Here is a 22,771-nt window from a genome sequence, read left to right as displayed (position 1 = left end):
CCAATCTCTCAGTCTAGAATTTGGCAAGATGCCAAATTATTTGGACGTGGGAAAAAGACGGATGGCAAATGAATATACAAAGAGGAATGACCGGGTTGAACAGACTGGCTGTCTAGCTCTCCGTTTGGCCACTACATGGACAATATATCGCTTGATGTCGATTTAAGTGAATAGTTATTGCTACGAATTAGGTTTAGTGAATGTTTTAGGGTTCACGACCGCTGGATGGAAAGCTTTTATCATTTGCTAAGAAATAAAATAAACCGTTGTGTAAGCTGTTTTTGTTACGAAGTTCTCGTTTGCAATATAATGTCATTCATTACGTCTATTGAAAAGGTCTGCAAAAACTATTACATATTTTTTTCATGAGTTTCAAAATTTTATAATAATATTGTGACCGTTTCCTTAGTGGATTTGTTTCGAAAAGATTCTTTTAGTACTCACTTACGTCAGTATAATTCATTCATATTTATCTGTCTCAAAAATGTAAAATGTTTAATTAGAAGGCCATCAAAAGCGTATCTAATATATCTGGTATTGCAGATCTCTCTATATGGTTGTTTATTTGTTTTGCATATTTCGTAAACTAACGAAGTTTCTGAGCATTATAATATGAAACTGAAGTGGCAGTAGACAGGGCAGACGGGGTAGTAAAGTCCTCGAATGGCGTACGTACCGAAAGATGCAATGTTGATAGGGCCCCCACAAGATGGACTGACGATATGGATAAGGTCACTTCGTCGAGCAGTGGACGTCTTCCTGCTGCTGATGATGATGATGATAATATGATCGCAATCTTTTATTTAGATAAAGTACTAGTCACTTGCCCTGACTTTACTCAGAAAGAATTTGACATTTTATGAAGTAAAAAAATTCGTTAACTTTTATGTGTATATAGAGCCTCTTGCTGCTAGACAACCGACGTAAATAGGCCAGGTTCATTACTTTAGTGTGCGTAACAAGCTACGCCTTACACTCGCGATTTATATCTCGCTTTGTGTTAGTGTGCGTGCATTGCTCAAAATAAAGGTTAACAAAAATGAGTCAACCTCAATTTTGTCGACGTTTCAGAGCTGTCAAAGTCTATCTAGACGTATAAATCAAGAAAAAAAGAAGGTCTTAGATACTCTTTTCAATTATCTAAGTATTCCAAATATTACTAGAATGCACCTTTTTATTATTAACTATTTTAAATAAAACATATTCCTTGTTACTCAGTGATATCAATAAACTGGTGAAGATTTTTTAAAAGATTTAAATACAAACAAAATATAATAAATATAATATAACTATTTTGCTATATCTAGCATGTAAATATTTAACCTTTTTGTCCGTAAATTCCTTGAGACTAGAAATTATGTGTTAAGCCAATTATATAGCTTATTTCTTAATAATCTCGAATTTAAAATTTTAATGCTATAATCATACAAAGCAAAAATATTTGATGTTTTCATTATTAGTGTAGAATGATACACAAGTTCAAGTTAAGATGAAAATTATTTAAATGATATAGAAGGAAAACTAAAATGTTAAAAGAAGATGGCTATAATATTGTATTTTTATAATGTTTAAGAAGCTATTGCGTTCAATGAAAGAAGTTCCATTAGATAGAGAAATCTTTTGAATCTGATCGTACAAGTTCGCTTGAAGGGTGTTTCCTTAAGTTTATTGGGCTGAGAGTTTGAAAATCTCTCAAATTTAATTTAGTAAAAATGTGTCTTACATTTTTTAATTTTCTCTATGTTTAGATATTATTTGGGTAAGGTATAGTAGGTAAGTTATTTATGTATGATAAGGTCAATCTGCAATCTAGTGAGCCGGACTGAATGTTTAACATAAAATATCTAACAGTTTCTGAGACGAACTCTCATATTTAAGTCATCTTTTGATAATTTATTTACTACATCTCTAAGTATCAACTTAAGACTTCATCTACGCGATTTTTTTTATGGAAAAGGAGGACAAACGGGCTTTCGGGTCACCTGGTGTTAAGGGATCACTGCCGCCCACATTCTCTTGGAACACCAAAAGAATCACAGATGAGTGGCCGGCCTTTAAGGAAGGTGTACGCACTTTTTTTGAAGGTACCCATTTCATATCATCCCGGACACCGTACAAGGCATATATATAAGGAACTGGCAATCGCTCGAGATTTTGAGACCCAGTATTCGGATACTAGGCGAGGCTTTAAGAGAAGTGTTGTCGAAGAGCGGTGATACGACAAATGGGGTTTTATTAGTGGTAAACGCGCAAACTTGAGTCTACTGTGGGTTAAATTGGACAAGATTCAATTTACTCCATTCCAAAACCTTCTCAAGAGGGGACTCGATAGAAGATACAAGTTTCTCCCGGCACTGGTCTACATTTTCCCGAGAGAGTCATGTATACGGCATGTATACGGCATCACCAGTGCATGCAGGTGACAACCTGCATAGCAATGTATTTATTACAGACACACCAACAAGCTATTCTAAACTAAACGAAAATAAGAAAATTATAAAATGAACATTATGAACAGAATAGCTTTCTTACAGGTGTACATACCAGGTCTGTTGTATTATTAAAAATAATGTTAGTACAAAAAACGCAAATGTATCTTGGAGATGTTCAACATATCATTGATATGCAGAAGAAACAGCGTGAAAGATAGCACACAGCCTTGGGGCATTTCCGGCGTTCATGGGATTCGGGTTCGAGCAATAACCGTCGACAACGGCCTGTATGCTGCGCCCAGTGAGGAAGCTGGAGGTTCACTTGCATAAGCTCTCGGGAAGTCCAAATGATGGAAGTTTTGAGAGAAGTGCCTTATGCCATACACGATCAAAGGCCTTTTATAGCACAGGCCTTTGATTGTGTATGGATCGATCGTGTAAGACCTGGATATGGTCCAGTCTAACAGCCAGGCCTGGATATAGCAAAGCAGCAAATTGATCAACAGTGACCTTCTAGGTATACTGAGAGCTGACGGTTAATTATGCTCTCTATGACTTTAGAGACCAGGGAGATAATATGAATAGGCCTGTAGTTTGCTGGATCCGAACTGTCTCCTTTTTCTGGATCGGATGGACAAGGGCTGACTTCCATGAATCAGGGACTACGCCTTTTGAATATGAATGCTCGAATAAACGCGTTAGCATCGGCGTCAACTCAGGGGCACACGTTCTAAGCACGATTGAAAAAATTGCTATCTGGCCCACTCGAGTTCCTGATGTCCAACGAAAATAGAGCTCGCCAAACAGTTTTCTGTCTGAACTGTACTTCGGGCATAGAGCTCTGACACCGCGGGATGGTTCGCGGTGTTTTTCCGTTGTCGTCAAGAGTCGAGTTGGAGACAAAAAGAGCGCACAGAAAGTTGGCTTTCTCTTTTGCCGTTTGGGCCAGCGTGTCATTCCTCATGTGCAACGGCGGCACGGACGGCTGGTTGAAGTTACCAAGAGCAGCTTCCGGCAACGACCAGAACTTGCGTGTTCTAGTCGGGTAACTGGAAAGCTGCTCGGTGATTTTGACAACGTGCTTGGATTTCGCACGGGCAAAGGGCAAAGAATCTGAAGGCACGGTTAAATTTCCTCTTTAGAACGTTGCAATTCGGATCTTTTGAGCCCAGCGCCGCAACCCAAGTTCGATACGCCTGTTTTATTAATCGGTTATTGAAATGCAAAATGAATATAGAACTGTATAGAATCACCCTTAGATTATTTGTAGAAAACCGCTGTTAATCTGAACCCACCCTAAGATTCTTGATTCGCCGACAAAGACATACCTTAGCATATTCTTATATAAATAAACATGAGTACAAATGATGCAGGTTGTTTAGCAAGTGTGTTACAATTGTTTAATTACGCTCGTTGCATACATTAACGCGAATCTTTGGTCTGGCTTAAGGCCAACTTGATATGGAGTGCATGTTGCAAGCCTTAAGCGGATCGTCGTCCTATTCAATATTCTAAAATGCTTTTCCGTGTTTTTAGAAGTGCTCACTTATTATTACTTTTCTTTTTATTTGATTTGGCTTTTGTGGCAGATTTGTCATGCTCGCATTCTCATTGCTCATTTGTAGTTGTGGACGTACCTGGTTTATACTTCATGCGCAGGATGAGACTTGTTGTAGCTAAATGATCCTCACATCGAGAAACAGGCTTTTGTTCTTAAATTTAAAGCTATATATTCCTTAAATACTTCAAATCTTTCTTATCACGCAATTACTTCAGTTGAAAGTCATCAACTGCTGGACAAATGCCTCCCAAAGAGCTCTATGACGATCGGTCCTACGCCACCCTCGTCCAACCTATTTAGACCTATGGTTCTCCGAGGGATCTCCTCATTTCTGATTCAATCTCGCAGGAAAACTCCGAGTAAATCCGTCTGCATTGCTCTCTAAGTGACCATGAGTTTTATAATAAGGCCCATAGTTAGCGACCACATCTGTTTGTTTGTTTGTTTACAAAATGTAAATCTAATTGAATCTAGATGTTACACATTATATACTCTATCAATAAATTATCTTTTCCTGATTCTGATGTTAATATCACGCAATAATCAATCTCTGTATATATTATAAAGATCATCGTAAAAGTACTTCTTATTTAAAGTTACAATTTCAATGTGTATTGTTTTTTTTTACTTATCCTGGTTATACTAGTTATAATGCATTGCTAAAGTATTAAAAAAATATTGTATTGCTGTCAGTCTTGCATTCTCATACGTGTGCAAAGTATTGAGATAATCGCATATCTTGCATGCGTTTCATAAATCAAATCTACACACGAAAAGTTTATCACTTACTCCATCACAAATCTTAAGCACCATAGCCGAAATTGGCTCGGAAGCCCGAACTATTCTTGTTTTACGTTCCGTTTGATTGAAACATTACAGTGTGGTATGTGCAAGTTGTTCGCGTACTTATTACCCATGCACAACCACATACATTATATCTACCACGGTTTTATGACGACATATGTACGGAGACGTTGGCTCTGCGTTCTTCGACACACAATTATTCATTTATAATATGGCGTGAGCCTTTACAACATTAAAGCAAGTAATTAATGAAAATCAAGCATCATTAATTTGTACACAAACAATAGGAAACAAGGAGAAAAGATTTAAATAACTTTTTAAAGTATTAAAACGCGTGTAATTGTAACTGTGTTTTTATACTAGATTTAGCGAATAAGTTACATTTTTATTATTATTATAGTTAACCCGACGTTTCAAGATCTCTCCAGATCTAGTGTTCAGGGGGACTGCGGATGAAATGTAATAAAAAGTGAACCTTAAGAAGATAAACTAATGTACAAACATCGAAATACCGTTCATCCATCCCTTTTACAAAAACGCTAACATTCTGTTAAAATCTTCTGCTATCCATTCGCAAACTACATAGTACAAGGCACCAAGCTTCAAGCCTTCTTAAATAATACGCGAAAGGGTTCCAGTGGGAACCTTCATTTCTCGCGATAAATTTGTTTCTATAAACGACTCGGCGAGTCCTGACTTTTTAGTTCTTACAGCATGCGGGCGCCCCGATCTTTTATAGTCTTCGACAGAGGATGTGTTGGTGTATCTATCGATAGCACGATATAATACGTACATACGATCGCCACTTTTAAGAAGTGTTTTGATAATGACCGACAGCCCTCCTTTTTTTCTCCTCTTACATAAAACATTTAACATATTATTTTTTAATGGGGTCGTAAGACTATGAAAAAAATTCAGAGTTAAATCTCAACCTTTTCGTTTAAAATGAATAGTTAATTTAATGAATTTTGAATGAAGAAGATATTAACTTAATATATTTATTTTCAGGTGAATGGAATTGTCCTTCATGGAAGGTGTCACCTCAACGCTTCTGCCATCATCAAGGGTTTAGCTGGACCTGTATACAAGATAATCCTACTGAGGTAATATATTGCTACCAAATATTTATTTATTTGATCGTAATTTCCCACACTGAATCACTGAAACCACACAGATGGCACCATCAACGCTCTTAACCCAACCGAAGTCACCTACATGCTATCGCTAGCGCCTATTTACTGCCGTGAAGCAGTAATGTGTTATTATTGTGTTTCGGTCTGAAGTGCAGTGCAATTACTGGGCAAATAAGACTTAACATCCTATGTCTCAAGGTGTGACGAGCGCAGTTGTAGTGCTGCTCGGAATTTTTGGGTTTTTTAAGAATCCTGAGCGGCACTGCTTTGTTATGGGCAGGGCGTTTTAATTACCATCAGCTGAACGTCCTGCGCGTGTCGTCCCTTAGTTTCTTAAAAAAAAATGCTATGTTTTGTTCTCCGGAGGTGCTCGAATCCCACATTGCTTATAAATAATTTTGGTTCAAATGTGAATTTGTACATTAGTATCAATGGTGAAGGATATATATGAATGTTAAGTCTTGATAAAAAATAAATTTTCTTAACAAATTTGTTATTTGTTAAGAAAATTTATTCTTTCAACATGGGCCTTACATAAAAGACAAAACATGGGTACTAAAAATAATAGTGTCATCCTTGGTCTAAGTATTTTTTTTTAAATTTTGACGATCTTCAAATTATATTAGGATAATTAAGCTGCTGTCTTACAACGACAGCACAAACAGACAGACTCGATATACATAGAAATGTATTGTAATAGTGAACTTCCACTTAAAACAGGAGTGAAGCAGGTTAGTATCGAGAACCAGTGTCTTTATACAAAGATTACAGTGGTCCTGCCAGATACAAAAATAGAAAATTCCTCGTTGCTTGTATTTGTTCAGGCTATAGTGTGATGTATTCTGGTGACTTAGTTTTATTTAAAACTGGCTCCACAAACCCACTTTTTAACCAACTTCAAAAAAGGAGGACGTTCTCAATTCGTCGGTATTTTATTATTACCTCTTTTGTTTGTAACATCAAAACTTTCGACTGTATGAACCGATTTTGATAATTCTTTTTTTATTTGAAAGCTAGGGTTTCCCAGAGTCGGTGTCATCCAAGATAGGTTTGTTACTACATACATAGTTATAGGTGAGATGTGCTTGAGTCGTGATGAGGCGAGAGGTGATAGCAGGTTGCGGCTGAAGGACACCGATCCCAAAAATAACAATAATCGTAACTGGAATAAGATTAATAATTTAGATTGTATAAAAATACGCAATTATTTTTATACTTTTTAGTGCACATTATATCTATTGTTTTGGAATAGTGTTTTTGAAGGCGGTTGTATTTTTGTTATACATTATCATTTATTATCATAACATAGAACCTAACACCTATTCTGAAGATATAATATAAGAATGATGGGCGCAATATTAATTCACCAGTGGAAGGCTCCTTTGCACAGGATGCCGGTAGATTATGGGTACCACAACGGTGCCTATTTCTGCCGTGAAGAAGTAATGTGTAAGCATTACTGTGTTTCGGTCTGAAGGGCGCCGTAGCTAGTGAAATTACTTGGCAAATGAGACTTTACATCGTATGTCTCAAGGTGCGACGAGCGCATTAATTGTAGTGATGCCCAGAATTTTCGGATTTATATTAAACCTAAGCGGCACTGCATTGTGATGGGCAGGGTGTATAAATTGCCATCAGCTGTATTATTGTAATAAAAAACTCAGCCTTCTTCATCATACAGTCATTACGATCAAGTAAAAGTGGCGGAAAAAATTAACACGATTGTTTTCAGGCGCAAAGCTGCGATAGAAGATGTAGCTGTGAAACCTTTGACACAGTTTCCTACGGCGTTAGAAGAAGAGGTAAGTTCGAAAACTATCTATAACTTCTATTTTATTGTATACCTTGTTTGATTATTATAAACTATCGGACATATCACATGTTGTCCTGCGTGAAATTTCTAAAATAATAGGCAAAAATGTAAACAAAAAGATTACTACTAAAATATGTAGATACCATGTAGGTATACAGAATGTTTCACGGCTATGCCACATGCAGGGGAAGTACCTTAAATATTGTAGATGTACAAGTAACATTTTACTGAAAGAAGACTTTTATTTTAATTTAAAAAACAATTTAAACTGCATTCATAGATTTTTAAATAAGTGCCTAGTTGAACCGGGAATCCTTCCTGGATCACGACAAATGGACAAATAAGATGGCCGCCGAGATCCCCAGATCTAACCCCATTAGATTTTTATGGGCCTACGTAAATAATAAGAACCGCTATGAAAGTGTGAAGGGATATAATCAAAAGAGTGCGAATTTGTATTCAACAGAATGGGACTCATTTTGAGTATGTGATAAAATACATTGATTAATTTGGTACTATAAATATTAAAACTCATCTTAGTTTTTTTCTGATGTTATATTGTAGCAAAAAATTAAGCTTATGGTGAAGGCTACCTCCCCTCCATGTGGCATAGATGTGAGACATCCTGAATAATAAGTACGTTCTGATTTGGATTTATATGCTTAAGCCCAATCAAATGCACACATTATTTCATCACGAATGGATTAGCTTATACTATAGGGGTCTTACAAATAAACTTGGTATAAAATTATAACTGAAAAGAATATGCAAAATGTTTACAATATCGTTGACAACACTGTCAATACAATGATAATTCTGAAGTTTTCTGAATGACAAGCTGTCATGCAAATAAACGCGGGAAACGTTATACGTCCGAACAAACCATTCGTAAGCAAAATGTCTATTTGTAAACATTTAATATATTCTTGGTTTATGCTTAGTTATAATTTTATGCCAATTTTATTTGTAAGGCCGTATGAGTTCAGCTATATTAAATATGAGCTGCTTCAGTGTGAAGGCTGTTTATAAGATACAGTCTAACGATAAACAGGCGGATAGACAGTACTTTAAGGTTAATAGTAACGTTAATTCAGTGTTTTTACCCATAACAAAAGTACCCAACGTGTTGAAAAAAGTTTTCACTTGAAGAATGGCCAACCAGCCTTACAACGTCTTTTAACCTACCTATGATTATGACTTGACTATATGACTGGAATTGTAACACAACACAAATCAGTTTAAAAGTGCATCGTAATAGGAAAAGCGGCGATTACTTCTCATGCCTCTCTAATGCTATGAAATCATTCATGTGCCTATCTTGATTATAAATCCTAAATGTTTCTGTTGCAAAATAAACTCACAGCGTAATTGCTACGAAATCTTGTAAGGATTTATGATTTAAAAGATTAATTTCAGAACATTTGCCAAATAATACATACAACTATATTTTGCCAATATATAAATGAAACTTTATCAACAACCTGACCCTGTTTTGTCTTCTTCCCTGTTTATTGAATAGCTGAAAAATGTAAACAGCGAAACAAAAGATCACAACAGCCCAACACAATATACCAAGAAGTATGTTAAATATCTGAAAAAAAATTACGTACCCACTCTTAACTTTTTTTCTACTGTAAAATCAGAAATACGATTTTGGTAAGTGATGCACTCTCTAAGGCCTTACAACTAACGTAGCAATGGGCCAGTTATGTTATAGCACAAAGTGAAAAGGGCCAGTGGCTAAAATATAGGTTAGCAAGCCAAAAAGAATGTGAAGAGACGATATTACAGATATTCTTGGATAATACATGAGGAATCTGTGCATACAAAAAGGAATATGCCATGAGGACTTACGAACTCATGCATCAACTAAGTTATAACAATCACTTAATACTAACACTTAAACCCAATACTTAAGTATTGGTTTTAAGGTTTATAATTAATTTATAATAAGAATTAATGGCATTTTTTATCTATTTTTTGTCATAATCGATTCGTAAGCAATTATAATATCCTCGTAGTTGCCTATTTATTTATTTGAAGAAAATTAGATGACGGTTTTTTTTTAATTTATAATCGTGCTCTTAATTACATTACATTTTGTAAAAAATATAGCTTGACCTGTTATTGCTCAATCTCGTGCGGCTCGAAGCCGCCGGTCTCTCTAAGAAGAATTTTAATACGCCGCCAGTGAGTTGCGCGACCCTGAAGCCGCGCACAACTAAATGACGACGCCTATTTAGCAGGCTAGAGTCTCGTTCGTTACCGGAATTAACCAGACAAATCGCTCCACCAACTAAGAACGGCCATGCACCACCACCCACCGAATCAAGAAAGAGCTGTTAATCTGTCAATCCTTCCGGTGTCCGGGCCTGGTGAGAGTATGAGTCAGGGAGCTATAATTAACTCCCACTTAACACCTTAGGGAGGAGGGAATGGCGTAAGAACAGCGCTTCATGGAAATATGAATCCATGATTCCATGTCGGGTGAAGCTGAACCTTCTCCTTTTGCCTATGTTTTCATCGCGTAGCTAAATTATTCATTTCATTTTTGAAATGTTTTGTATGGCCATAAAGAACTTATTTATTTATTTAATAATATTAATAATCGACCTCTGATATGTTGCAAATATTAACTATCGGAGCTTTTTTAATATCTGCCATCTTTGCTACCAAGATTAAACTAGGTACTATTTTAGTGTAACCGTCTAAACTCGTTCACGTAAGTTTGCTTTCAATTTTATTCAAACGAATATCACTCTATGTGAAACCAGGCAACGTTTTCTAGGCATTTAATTATGGATGGTGGTGACCGGTAAGCTTGATTGTAAGGCCATTCCAAAAAAAAAATGGGGTCACTCTTTTAAAGGACAGAATATTCATCCTGTTGTCAAACAATCTCACTAACTCTGAAAATTACTCCTAAGCTTCTACATTTTTATGAAGGTCTGAAAATAATCTCCTTGTATTAAAATCTTCAATGCATCTATAATCTCCGAAAACTACACCTAAACGTCTAAATTTTTATGAAAGTCTGAAAAGAATTTATAATCTGGAATGCATCTATAATCTCAGCGGTTATTTTATCATCATAATAACGCTATTTCGCTACGTCACCAAATCGTTTTTATACTTACTACAAATTTATCATTCTCATATGTCAAGACGGGCCTTAATTAAAGCCTTTATATTGAAAGGACACGGGTTTCTTGAGCGCATATTAAATCGACAATTGCTTTTCAAATCTTATAAATATATTATGACGATCATATAATTTATTTTCACGACTCCTACTTAACAATGTTCAATGCATCACGAATTGTCAAAGAACAGCAAGCATTTATTTCCCATCAAAACGCAGAGGTAGAAAATATTGAGAATTGGGAGAATTATTAAGTGAATTTCTAGAGATAAAATAAATCGTATTCAAAAATCGAACATTTATATCAATCTGATTTCAAAATTGGAACTGGCCACCAATACAAAAAGAGTAAAGCCACCAAAGAAATGAATTTCGTATATATTATTTTCATACGAAAATTTTATATAGTGATTTTATTCTCGGAGCTTATCAGTTCAGTTGCTTTAGGGTTAGTAATATACTACAAAATAATCAAAAAAAATTGTCTTGAAACAGTGTAATCAATGGAGAACAACAAAAAAAGTGAAAACAATTATTAGAGACCATCAATAAATGATATAATTAAAATTTCAGGTCAATTTAATAATTTAATAAAGACTTCTATTTGTAGCCCTATTTGATATTGTCTTTCAAAACGTGTGTGAGAGTATTAACCTCTGGAGTGTAGCCATCGCAGTCAAGACAGTACAAGTAAAGCTTGAATCACTTTTTTCTCTCAGATGTAAAAATCCAACAAATTAAACAATATGTTATGTTTTTAAAGTGATAGCCCTCACTTCTAGGATTAATACACAAATAAAATTTTATGGACGGTGCGGGACTCGAACCCACGACCTCCGGCGTTCTGCTCTAACCAACTGAGCCAACCGTTCGAGTAACGTATCGTTATAAAATCTTGTTTGCTATGTTCAACTCTCAGGTTGTGGCTTCATGTACAGGATCTACTTTACAGTTGACAACCTGCTCAACCCCAATATTTGCATATTAGGAAATTGACTTGAGATGTCGCTCTTGTAAATCAAAACAATGTGTTATATTTTTAAAGTGATTAATTAATTAGAAACAAATAATAAAATTCACAGTCTTATCTAATAACTATAATAACTCATTAAACAAATCATACAAAAGAGAAAAACATCTTTAACGGTGATAGAGCAAGATAGAAAAGGTAAGCGAATCTATTTTTACTGTAACCAATTTTGATTGACAAGTCATATGACCCATGCTCGGTATTAGCTCCTTGGCATTTTGAATATTTAACCCCTATATTAAGGATTAGTCTCCGTCGTGCTCCAACTAGATACCGCACTACCTAAGAACAATAGCTTTTTATTACGGCAACTATTAGATGCTTCTATGCTTGGCATCTTGACACTCAGTGACATCTTTCAAATTTTTTAACATACGCTTCGTGTTTTTTTACATTGATATAAGTAAAATACAAAATACTTACTGATGATATGTGATCTCAGTGTCATTCTTATTTCTTGTAGTATTATTTTAACAAAGTTTTACTACGCAACCCGGCATTTTAGTTTCAATTATTAGCAAAGTTTAATAGAGATCTGGCATGACATTATTTGAGACTGACTCGAGTACTTCCAGTTGGGCGTAGTATTAGTTGCCGCACTCAGAATAATTTCAGCTATCAAATGACTGTAAAAATGAAATTACTGATTATGCTGAGCTTACACTTGGCTAAGTTATACTTAAGTAAAGTCTAAGCAAAATCAAAGTATGTTCTATAAATCTCAGCCCAAGTCTATGAATCCAACAGACACCCATGACGTAAGCGTTAACAGTTTTCTATTCCTTAGAGTTATTATTTATTATTTTCTACCCGCATATTACTTGAACGCAGTTTCAGCCAAGTTAAAAAATGCTGTGTAATATATGTTATTTACTTTCATATCAATACAAAGTGTCGAGTACAATTTCACAAAGACAATTAAATCCGTTCTTCTATTAAAAACTGTATTAACATCATTTATTACACCTCTATCCGTATTTACGCTGACCTTGTTGTGTATATCTATCTCTTTCATACCAATAAATATTCCATCTCCATCTTTGTCGCGTATAGCACTTATTAAAACGCTGATGATTTCCGTACAATTTTCCTACGGCGACTCTACATTGAAAAATAAACCCTACCCTAACTGCATAAACATAAAACTCGCCTAATATATGTTTAGTGTTTATCTTAAGCCTCGTTTATAAAACGACGTAAGGGTTTATAATTATTGTTATAAAATGAAGTATAACATATAGAAAATAAGGTTAATAATAGAATAATTACGAGTATATAACATGAAGTCGGATCTCGTCTTATCTTCAAACTTAACAATGTCATACAAATTATGTATTTAGTAATGAGAAGCCGATATACGTAGCGGTTGTAATATCGCGATGTTTTGTGTAAAATATTCAAGTGATGTGATACCCTGAGTGCAAAATGAATGCAGAAAAAAGTGTGTACGAAATTGAATAGTTATATGTGAAATAAGTTTGAAAATGGCGTTGATTTTATAGTAATTACATTTCTAAATACAAAGGCAACGTTATTTTTGTTTAGTTTAAAAGTTATTTTCGTAAGTTCTTTAGCAAATTATGTTTGGTTGCTGTAGACCCTCTATATAGCCAGTTTATATCACGTCTATTACGTTGTTAACTTGTTTATTTACAGTATTAAGTACCATAACACGTTTATGATAACTAAACGTATTAGTAGGCTTGTATAGTTGATCTTAGTGCTGTAGAGATTTGATTTATCTTATTCTTAATAACAATTCTGAAAGTTTTACAAATCGTATCATAAATTGGTTCTAGAGGACGGAATCGCAGAAAATAACTGAATATTATTATTAATTATAGTAAAATTTACAAAACATAACTTATTTTTAAAAACAAATGCTTTTTTTTCGAGATATAATATTTTGAATTTACTTTCATACCTACACCGCATTTTTAAATCTATAACCATACAGTCATATAAAATCGTAACCATGCCGTAATATTCAATATTAAAAACAAACGTAAACGTATTATGTTCTGATGTAAGTAAGGGATGTGACTAGGGTTCAAGACGCTTATCTGATATGATACGCCCTGCCCATTAAAATACAATGCTCTCGCGACTAACGCTGAGATCTATAGAGCGTAGGTACTTAGACTTTACTAACGCAAAACTTAACTGAGTGTAATAATACGGGATCATGGCTTTTGTCTGTCTGTCTGTCTTAATTTGAGTCCAGCATAATTTCAGTTGTCAAATGGCTATAAAAAAGAAATCAACCGATACGATTTACGGCCGTTCCCAATATACTCTCTACAGAAAGAGATATATTAGTACCTTCTACTGTCAGTAATTAGCTGTCACTAAGCTGTCCCAATATACCCGATAAGTCATTCTTATCCCCTTATATTGAATCGAAAAAACGTGTACGGATAAGGTGAGTTATAAGTTTATTCGGACAGAAAAGTTAACGATAGTTACGATTTTTATCTCAAGTAGGCCACAACCGGAGATAGACTGAATATTGGGAACGGCCGTTTGGGACCTTCAAGAAAATAGCATACTCCCACCTTTAAGGCCGGCAATGCATCTCTTGACACCTGTTGTTGTGGATGTCTATAAGCGGTTGTCTAAGCTTACATCCAGCTTAGTTTTGTGTATGTAAAGTCTAAGTAAGCTTCATAGATCTCAGCTTTAGAATATTTGCATATTAGGAAATTGACTTGAGATGTCGCTCTTGTAAATCTAAACAAAATGTTATGTTTTTAAAGTGATAACCCTCACTTCTAGGATTAATACACAAATAAAATTTGAAAAACAAAATTTTATGAACGATGCGGGATTCGAACCCAAGACCTCCGGCGTTCCGTGCCGGTGCTCTAACCAACTGAGCTAACCGTTCTAGTACCGCCTAGTTATAAAATTCTGTTTGCTTTGTTCAACTCTCAGGTTGTGGCTTCATCTACAGGATCTACTTTACAATTGATAACCTGCTCGACCCCAATATTTGCATATTAGGAAATTGACTTGAGATGTCGCTCTTTTCAAATTTTATTTGTGTATTAATCCTACATGCGAACATGACTTTTGCATTCGGCTGTCTTAGCATAAGCTCAGTATAATTTCAGGTGTCAGGAAATTTTTATACTAAAAAACGAAATTAAGGGTTATACTAAGCTTACTCAACTAAGTTTTACGTAAGTAAAGTCTGAGCAAAGTCTAAGTACCTATGCTCTATAGATCTCAGCCTGAGACAGAAGATGATAAGTCTTGTCCACTTTACCAGTGGGAGGCTCCTTTGCACAGGATGCCGGCTAGTTTATGATGTGAGTGTGTAAACGTTACTGTGTTTTGGTCTGAAAGGCGCCGTAGCTAGTGAAATTACTGGGCAAATGAGACTTGACATCTTATGTTTCAAGGTGACAAGCGCAGTTGTAGTGCCCCTCAGAAAATTTGGGGTTTTTCAAGAATTCGTGCGGCACTGCATTGTAATGGGCATAGCGTATCAATTACCATCAGATGAACGTTCTGCTCGTCTCGTAACTTATTTCCATAAAAAAAAGAAGAAATGGTATATAGATATTTTTCTATGTGGAAAAATAATCGTGATCTATCTCTGACAGTTAAATATTGTAGTTATCTCGATCAATCGTAGATACGAGCATTTGAAAATCGAATTCACCGCCCATATTGTGGAATGCACATTGAAATCAACATCGATCGATCGGCGCTTTCAATAATATTTCTCTACAAATCGGTGCATTGAATCTAGTTTCAAATATCCACTTTATATGAACATGCCACCTCGAAATTCCTTCTCAATAGCGTTATATCGATGCTATTCAAATTTTTTTGAATGATAATCATTAGCTAGCTAGAAGAAAAGTTATTATATTTTTAGCTAATTAATTGCAAATATATATCTAAATTACAAATCGAACACAGAAAATTATATAAAGTCTTTTTTATAGTCAAAATATTCAACAGCCTAAAAGTTTTTTTACTCCTAGGTTGCACTCCGGGAGTGCCGGCAGAAGTGAAAACTTGAACACTATCGATGTGCATTTTTGAATATTTTGGCATGGTTAGGGAATAATTACGCACAGATTGCTTTATTATTAGTACTAGGATTTATGTTGTTAAATACAATATTCATTTATTTCGCTATCGTACTCAAAAATAACAATAATCTATATAACATAAAAATTTTAACACTTCAGAAGTAGGTATTATAGTTATTTTACATGAAAAAGTGTATCTCTCAGACTGATCAACTCCATCCATAATTAAACCATAATTTCAACAACTCTTTCACCATCATCATCGGCAATCTCTAAAACTGATACAATAGGTGTAAGGTAGATTAAGTATGAAACGAAATAAAAAAAGGATTGTGTGTTTTTATGAAACCACGGTAAAAGTAAAACTTTTTTTCACATTTAACTAAAAATTTTTGGAATAATATTCCATTAAGGGTATAAAAATAGCTTTATTAAATTAACCAAAAGCAAATAAAAGTTTCACTTTAATAAATAACAACATTTACATTAAACACTGATAAAAACAAACAAAATAGCGTGGAGCACTGACACAACTGAGTAATAGTCTATACACTACACGGTCAGCCGCTGGGAACATGCAACACACAGACGAAAAAGTTTGGACGATGTAATAAAAGTTTCACTTTAATAAACAAAATAATTAGTAACAAAGAAATACAAGTATAACTATCGTCTTATGTAGAGTCTTCACTAATGACAATGCTTAAAAACCACATAATTAAAACTGTTAGAATATTTCACGGCTGAGATTCCATCCCTCGACCTCGCGGTGTTTCGGCTTCGCAATCACAATGATTCAATCACTGGTCCAATGTTCGTTTGATCATTAACGGCCGATCCCAATATTCAGTCTATCTCTTACTTGAGATCGTAACTATCATTGACTTTTCTGTCCCAATAAACTTATCAACGGTAACTCACCTTATCCGTACTCGCTGTCTGTCAATAATAATAATATTGACACACTTTTTACAAAAATTATCTTGCCCCAAGTTAAGCATACATAGCCTGTGTTATGGGTTACAAGACAATGATATATTTAATACAATATACTTACTTAAACATACATAAATTCATATAAACATACATAAATACATTTAAACATCCATGACTCGGAAACAAACATCAATGGGACGACGTATAATAGCTTACCAACGATAGAAGTTTGTATGGAAATTGCAATTCACGCGTCCCAATATAAGGAAGAAGAATTACTTATTGGGTAAATTGGGACAGCTTCAGATTATTGACAGCTAATTACTGACAGTTGAAGGTAGTAATTTATCTCTATCTGTAGATAGTAGTACATACATGCATATATGCACACACTATAGCTGCGTCTCGTAACGGTGTCGCGAATCCGGAGATTTTATCTCATCTAAAAATATGAGTACCGCACTAAAAGAAGTTTTCACTTCAAAAATTATCAAATTAATAAGAAGCCACTTTCCGAGAAGGGTATTAAAAATTTCTGCCTTGAACGAATTGAGCGTAATAAAAGGCAGTATTAAAAACTCTCTACTCGACTGTGATATGAAGTACGCCCCATGTAAACAGCCTTATCGAGATGCTTTTATCAATGTCAACATTATACGTCATTGTCCTGCCTGATGCTTTGATAGCTTTCGTTGTTTTATTATATTTTGCGTGAAAATTTAACTGAATAATATTATATCATTCATTCAGAGACATTTTACAGCGCAAGTGAAATAAACTTTATTCAATTAGGCTTAAATTAAGCGCTTCTAAATCGACACTACAAATATTTCTTTTAAAATCACTGAATTTAATAAGTTCGTAAAAAGTTGAGCTCGTGAGAAAAGTTTTACCAGGGGGCGGCGCCTTTGCACAGGATGCCGGCTAGATAATGGGTACCAAAACGGTGCCTATGTCTGCCATGAAGCAGTAATGTGTAAGCATTACTGTGTTTCGGTCTGAACGGCGCCGTAGCTAGTGAAATTACTGGGCAAATGAGACTTAACATTACGATGTTATGTCTCAAGGTGACGAGCGCAGTTGTAGTGCCGCTCAGATATTTGGAGTTTTTGAAGAATCCTGAGTGGCACTGCATTGTATGGGCAGGGCGTATCAATTACCATCAGGTGAACGTCATGCTAGTCTCGTCCGTTATTTTCATAACAAAAATATCAATTAGGTTTAAACTAAGCGCTTCTGAATCGTCACTAAAAATATTTCTTTTAAAATTACCGAATTTAATATGTATGTAAAAAGTTCAGCTCATGAGAAGAACATACAAGAAACTCAACGGCCACTCATTTCAATCAAATAGAGTATTCTAAAATGGTTATGTGTGTAGTGGTTTAATATTTATAACAAATTAATTTGCAAGGTGCTGCTTCAAAATATTTGAGTCGTGTTTAAATAATAAAGAATTGACTGTATAAATAAAAATAATCGTATATTCTTCGTAATGGATTCATTGACCTTTAGAGTTTGAATTCATTGTTTGTGTTGGAACATATCTGAATCGCCTCGCTAACGAAGTCGCGGGTGATAACTAGTTATTTCTTTATGCAAGATAAGGGCATACGAGCGAACGGGTTACTAGATTTTGAATGATTACCGCTCACAAATTTCTTCTGCAACAACAGAATAAGCACAGGAGTGTTGCCGGTATTTAAGAAAAGTATACGCACCCTTTTGAAGATACCCATGTCATATTATTCAAAGCCCATTCCATAGTTTAGATGTACTCAGAAGAAAGTTATTTCAAAAATGTACTGTGGAGAAACGCCATACATCCAGATTGTGGGGATAATATTATAACAAGGGCTTAAAATAAATGAGCTTGATCTGATGCTACCGGTGGAAGCCACAAATTGAGATTCATAGTTGCTTATACTGCTGGTATTGACAAATGATTGGCAATGATTATAATTCAATTTGTTGCCCGCGCAGAAATCTGTTTTTTTTAATGATAATAAGGGACGAGACGAGCAGGACGTTCAGCTGATGGTAATTGATAACCTGCCCATTACAATGCAGTGCTGCTCAGGATTCTTGAAATACTCAAAATATCTGAGCGGTACTACAATTGCGCTCGTCACATTTGCCCAGTAATATAACCAGCTACGGCTAATGTTTACACATTTAATGCCTCACGGCAGAAATAGGCGCCGTTGTGGTACCCATAATCTAGCCGGACTCCTGTGCAAAGGTGCCTCCCACTAGTAAAGTCGAAGCCGTTTCTGAGATTAATAACTAATCTTTCCCGTAATAAGAGTTTTAGATTTGCCGCCAATTCACAAAAACAAATGACAAATGAATGCAATATACAACATTAGGTTGCCAAAGAGTTCTAAAGTTGAAATTAAAAAAAGTTTTCATTACCAATGTTTTAACTGGCCAGTTCTAAACATTTTCAGTGTTACCCACGTATATTGGAAGTACTATTTTCACAAATATGTGTACAGTACTAGTACTACTTAGTTACAAAATTGCAAAAGATCTCTTACCACAATAACCTATTTGTTTTCGATTAAATTCACGAGGCATCATTAGTGAATACAAATGTCTAAATAAATAATTAATAGCTATCTCTTTATCTTATACTGAGGTTAACATTGTCTGGTAATTGGTGACTCATCGTACATTTAACGACGTTTTAAGTGATAATTTTAATATACCGGTTGAATCTTCGCAAACATACATATTATATTGAATACGATAAAGTATTCTATCTGTATTTCAGTATAAGTGATACTTTTGGACTACTGAAACAAAAAACCTTAACCACAAAGCAGTCAATCTACGACCGTTCCCAATATACTATCTACAGATAAAGATACATTACTACGTTCTACTGTCAGTAATTAGCTGTCAATAATCTGAAGCTGTCCCAATATACCCGATAAGTCATTCTTATCGCTTTTTATTGGGACGCGTGAATTGAAATTTCCATACAAACGTCGATCGCTGGTAAGCTATACGTCGCTCGTCCCATTGACAGACAGCGTATACGGATAAGGTGAGTTACCGTCGATAAGTTTATTGGGACAGATAAGTCAACGATAGTTACGATTTTTATCTCAATAAGATATAGACTGAATATTGGGAAAGACCGTTACTCAGTTTTTTGAGTTTACTCTTTAAGAATCGATTTTCATATAAGGCGCCCGGTATGAGAAAAATATAATAATAATAATATTGACACACTTTTTACACAAATTATCTTGCCCCAAGTTAAGCATATATAGCCTGTGTTATGGGTTACAAGACAACGATATATTTAATACTATATACTTACTTAAATATACATAAATTCATATAAACATACATATCAACATACATAAATACATTTAAACATCCATGACTCGGAAACAAACATCCATATTCATCATATAAATGCTTGCACCTACCGGGATTCGAACCGAAATATGGATAGTAAAATCTACTCATCAAATCTCATAGTAACGTTTTTGGTGCGTATCATTTCTCGCGCACCTTTCACTGTCTTGTGTTCTAATGCTAAATTATATTATTGAAATTGATTTATTATTATTCTTTCATAAAGTTAAGTGAAAATTCTATAAATTATGGAAGAATGTGGTGTAAATAATAGTGCCGGAAAATCTGATAAGCACGTGGGTACTAAGTAAGTTACAATTCATACATTACAACACTATGACATGTATTGTATATAAAATAAACATGTGTGCTTTGTATCTATTAAATATTGAATTAATCAGTATAGTTCATACAAATGTATATGAGCTATGCACATAATTAAATGTTTAATTTAACATGGAGAGTATATGTAGCGCATTTCACGCAATTTTTAACATAACCTATTATTTTATTTTTTTAATTTCTATATTTTTTTAATTTATTATGATTTATTTTCTATTAATTATTTTTGTACTTTCAGTTACGATAATTAATGATTCGATATAATAATTATGTAATCATGTAAGATCTACTTAAATGTAAAGTATTTGATATATACCGAATAGTCGTAAAAAAAGTTATTATTAAAAATGTAAGTATATATTCTTTAAGAATTTTCATTAATGCGTTTATTTGACATATGATGTCCATCTTTTTTAATTAATACGCTTTTATTATCTTCTTCTGTACGTCTGATTCACGGGCGTGCATTCAATATAGGCAAATAGGCAGATACAAATTAATATTACTTGAGATATCTGTGATGGTAAAAATTTTGTTCGATCGCTATTACTTTACAATACCTTCAAGTAACAACACGAAGAACACCTATAAGAAGAATATAAAAGTTTTGAATGATAAGCAGACTGATAGTACTGTGTAATTTGTATTTTGTGTTTATAAGTTAGAAAATTATATGGATTGAGATTAAAGTTGTTTTTGAACAAATGTTTCAAATACATATTATTATTACAATAATTAGAGTTCACATTTGTTCATGGATGAAAGACATCTACTGCCTCTACTGGTGACTTTAGAAATATGAAAGTACACATTACAATATCACGTCATTATAATATTATTATTATTTATATCATAGTTAATTTTAATAACAAAATAATTAAAAAAAACTACGCGTACCAATTATGGTTATGGAGCTACAACAGGAAAACTAATTAACATATTCTGAAGCTAATAAAAAAGCGGACTCTATGTCATTTTTGAAGACTTTAATTTAAATCATATCACTTTGACCTCAAAATCTATTGCTGTTAGACTAAGCCCAACTGCAACTAGTTTGATCTTCATGCCTACCTTGCTGGAAAACCAATGCACTCCCCTGTTCTGTTTGTAACCGACTTCCATTGGACTTGATTTTGTTTAGTACCTGTTCAAAGACAATCGTTCTTGAGGAGTAAACTGCAGTCGAGCGTTGGAGCTGACACACACACTTTTTTTTTAATATTGACAAACTTTTTACACAAATTATCTTGCCCCAAGTTAAGCATATATATAGCCTGTGTTATGGGTTACTAGACAATAATGCATTTAATACAATATACTTAAACATACATATATTCATATAAACATACATAAATACATTAAAACATCCATGACTCGGAAACAAACACCTATATTCATTATATAAATGCTTGCACCTACCGGGATTCGAACCCGGGACCTCTAGCTTAGTAGGTAGGATCGCTAACCACTCGGCTATACAGGCTGTCAAAGTCAAATTCTTAAATTCGAATTTAAATTTAAATATTTTTTATTCAAAATAGGATGTGTCATCACTTATTGAAAGTCAAAAACCACCTCCCATTCCAAAATGAATGCCTCAGACCTGAGAAGAATGGGCGCAATAAGCGGTCTTATTTTTACATCAAAAAAATATGCTTACCAAGTAATACTGTAGAATAAAAGTTATTATTTATTAGCCTGAGGTCGGTCGCTCCATTCTCAATCTGTGGTATCATTTAGAAAGGCATGTATGTTATAGTAACCTTTGCCATACAAACGTTTTATTAACACTTCTTGTGAATAACGTGATACTTTTGTTTTGAACATTTTCTGGGATCTTGTTGTAAAAGCATATACATCGCCCAACGAAAGACTTACTAACTCGACTTAGCCGAGTAGTAGGCATTTTATTAAGTTTTCTTTTCCTGTTGTTAACATTATGGTTATGACAGTATCTAGCAAATTCACTTATATAACATTATCAATATTAAATAATTGCCAATAATAAATAGTATGCAAATATTGGGGCTGAGCAGGTTATCAACTGTAAAGTAGATCCTGTAGATGAAGCCACAACCCGAAAGTTGAACAAAGCATACAAGATTGAATCAACGATACGTCACTCGAACGGTTGGCATAGTTGGAAAAAGCTCTCGCACG

At 34.4% G+C, this 22,771-nt stretch overlaps 1 protein-coding gene across 8 annotated transcripts in view; it reads left to right on the top strand.

The window, feature by feature from the left end:
- Nucleotides 1–22,771, top strand: part of LOC126968379 (inactivation-no-after-potential D protein) — a 129,409-nt gene that overhangs the window by 86,290 nt on the left and 20,348 nt on the right. For all 8 annotated transcript variants that reach the window (XM_050813374.1, XM_050813380.1, XM_050813379.1 and 5 more), the window contains 2 exons: nucleotides 5,806–5,900; nucleotides 7,663–7,732. In XM_050813374.1, coding sequence (XP_050669331.1) covers nucleotides 5,806–5,900; nucleotides 7,663–7,732 — 165 coding nt within the window. The remainder of the gene's footprint in view (nucleotides 1–5,805; nucleotides 5,901–7,662; nucleotides 7,733–22,771) is intronic.

Source organism: Leptidea sinapis, chromosome 15 (assembly GCF_905404315.1).
Source record: "Leptidea sinapis chromosome 15, ilLepSina1.1, whole genome shotgun sequence".
NCBI lineage: Eukaryota > Metazoa > Arthropoda > Insecta > Lepidoptera > Pieridae > Leptidea > Leptidea sinapis.
Note: the sequence above shows the minus strand (reverse complement) of the source record. Positions and strands in the feature narration are given on the sequence as shown.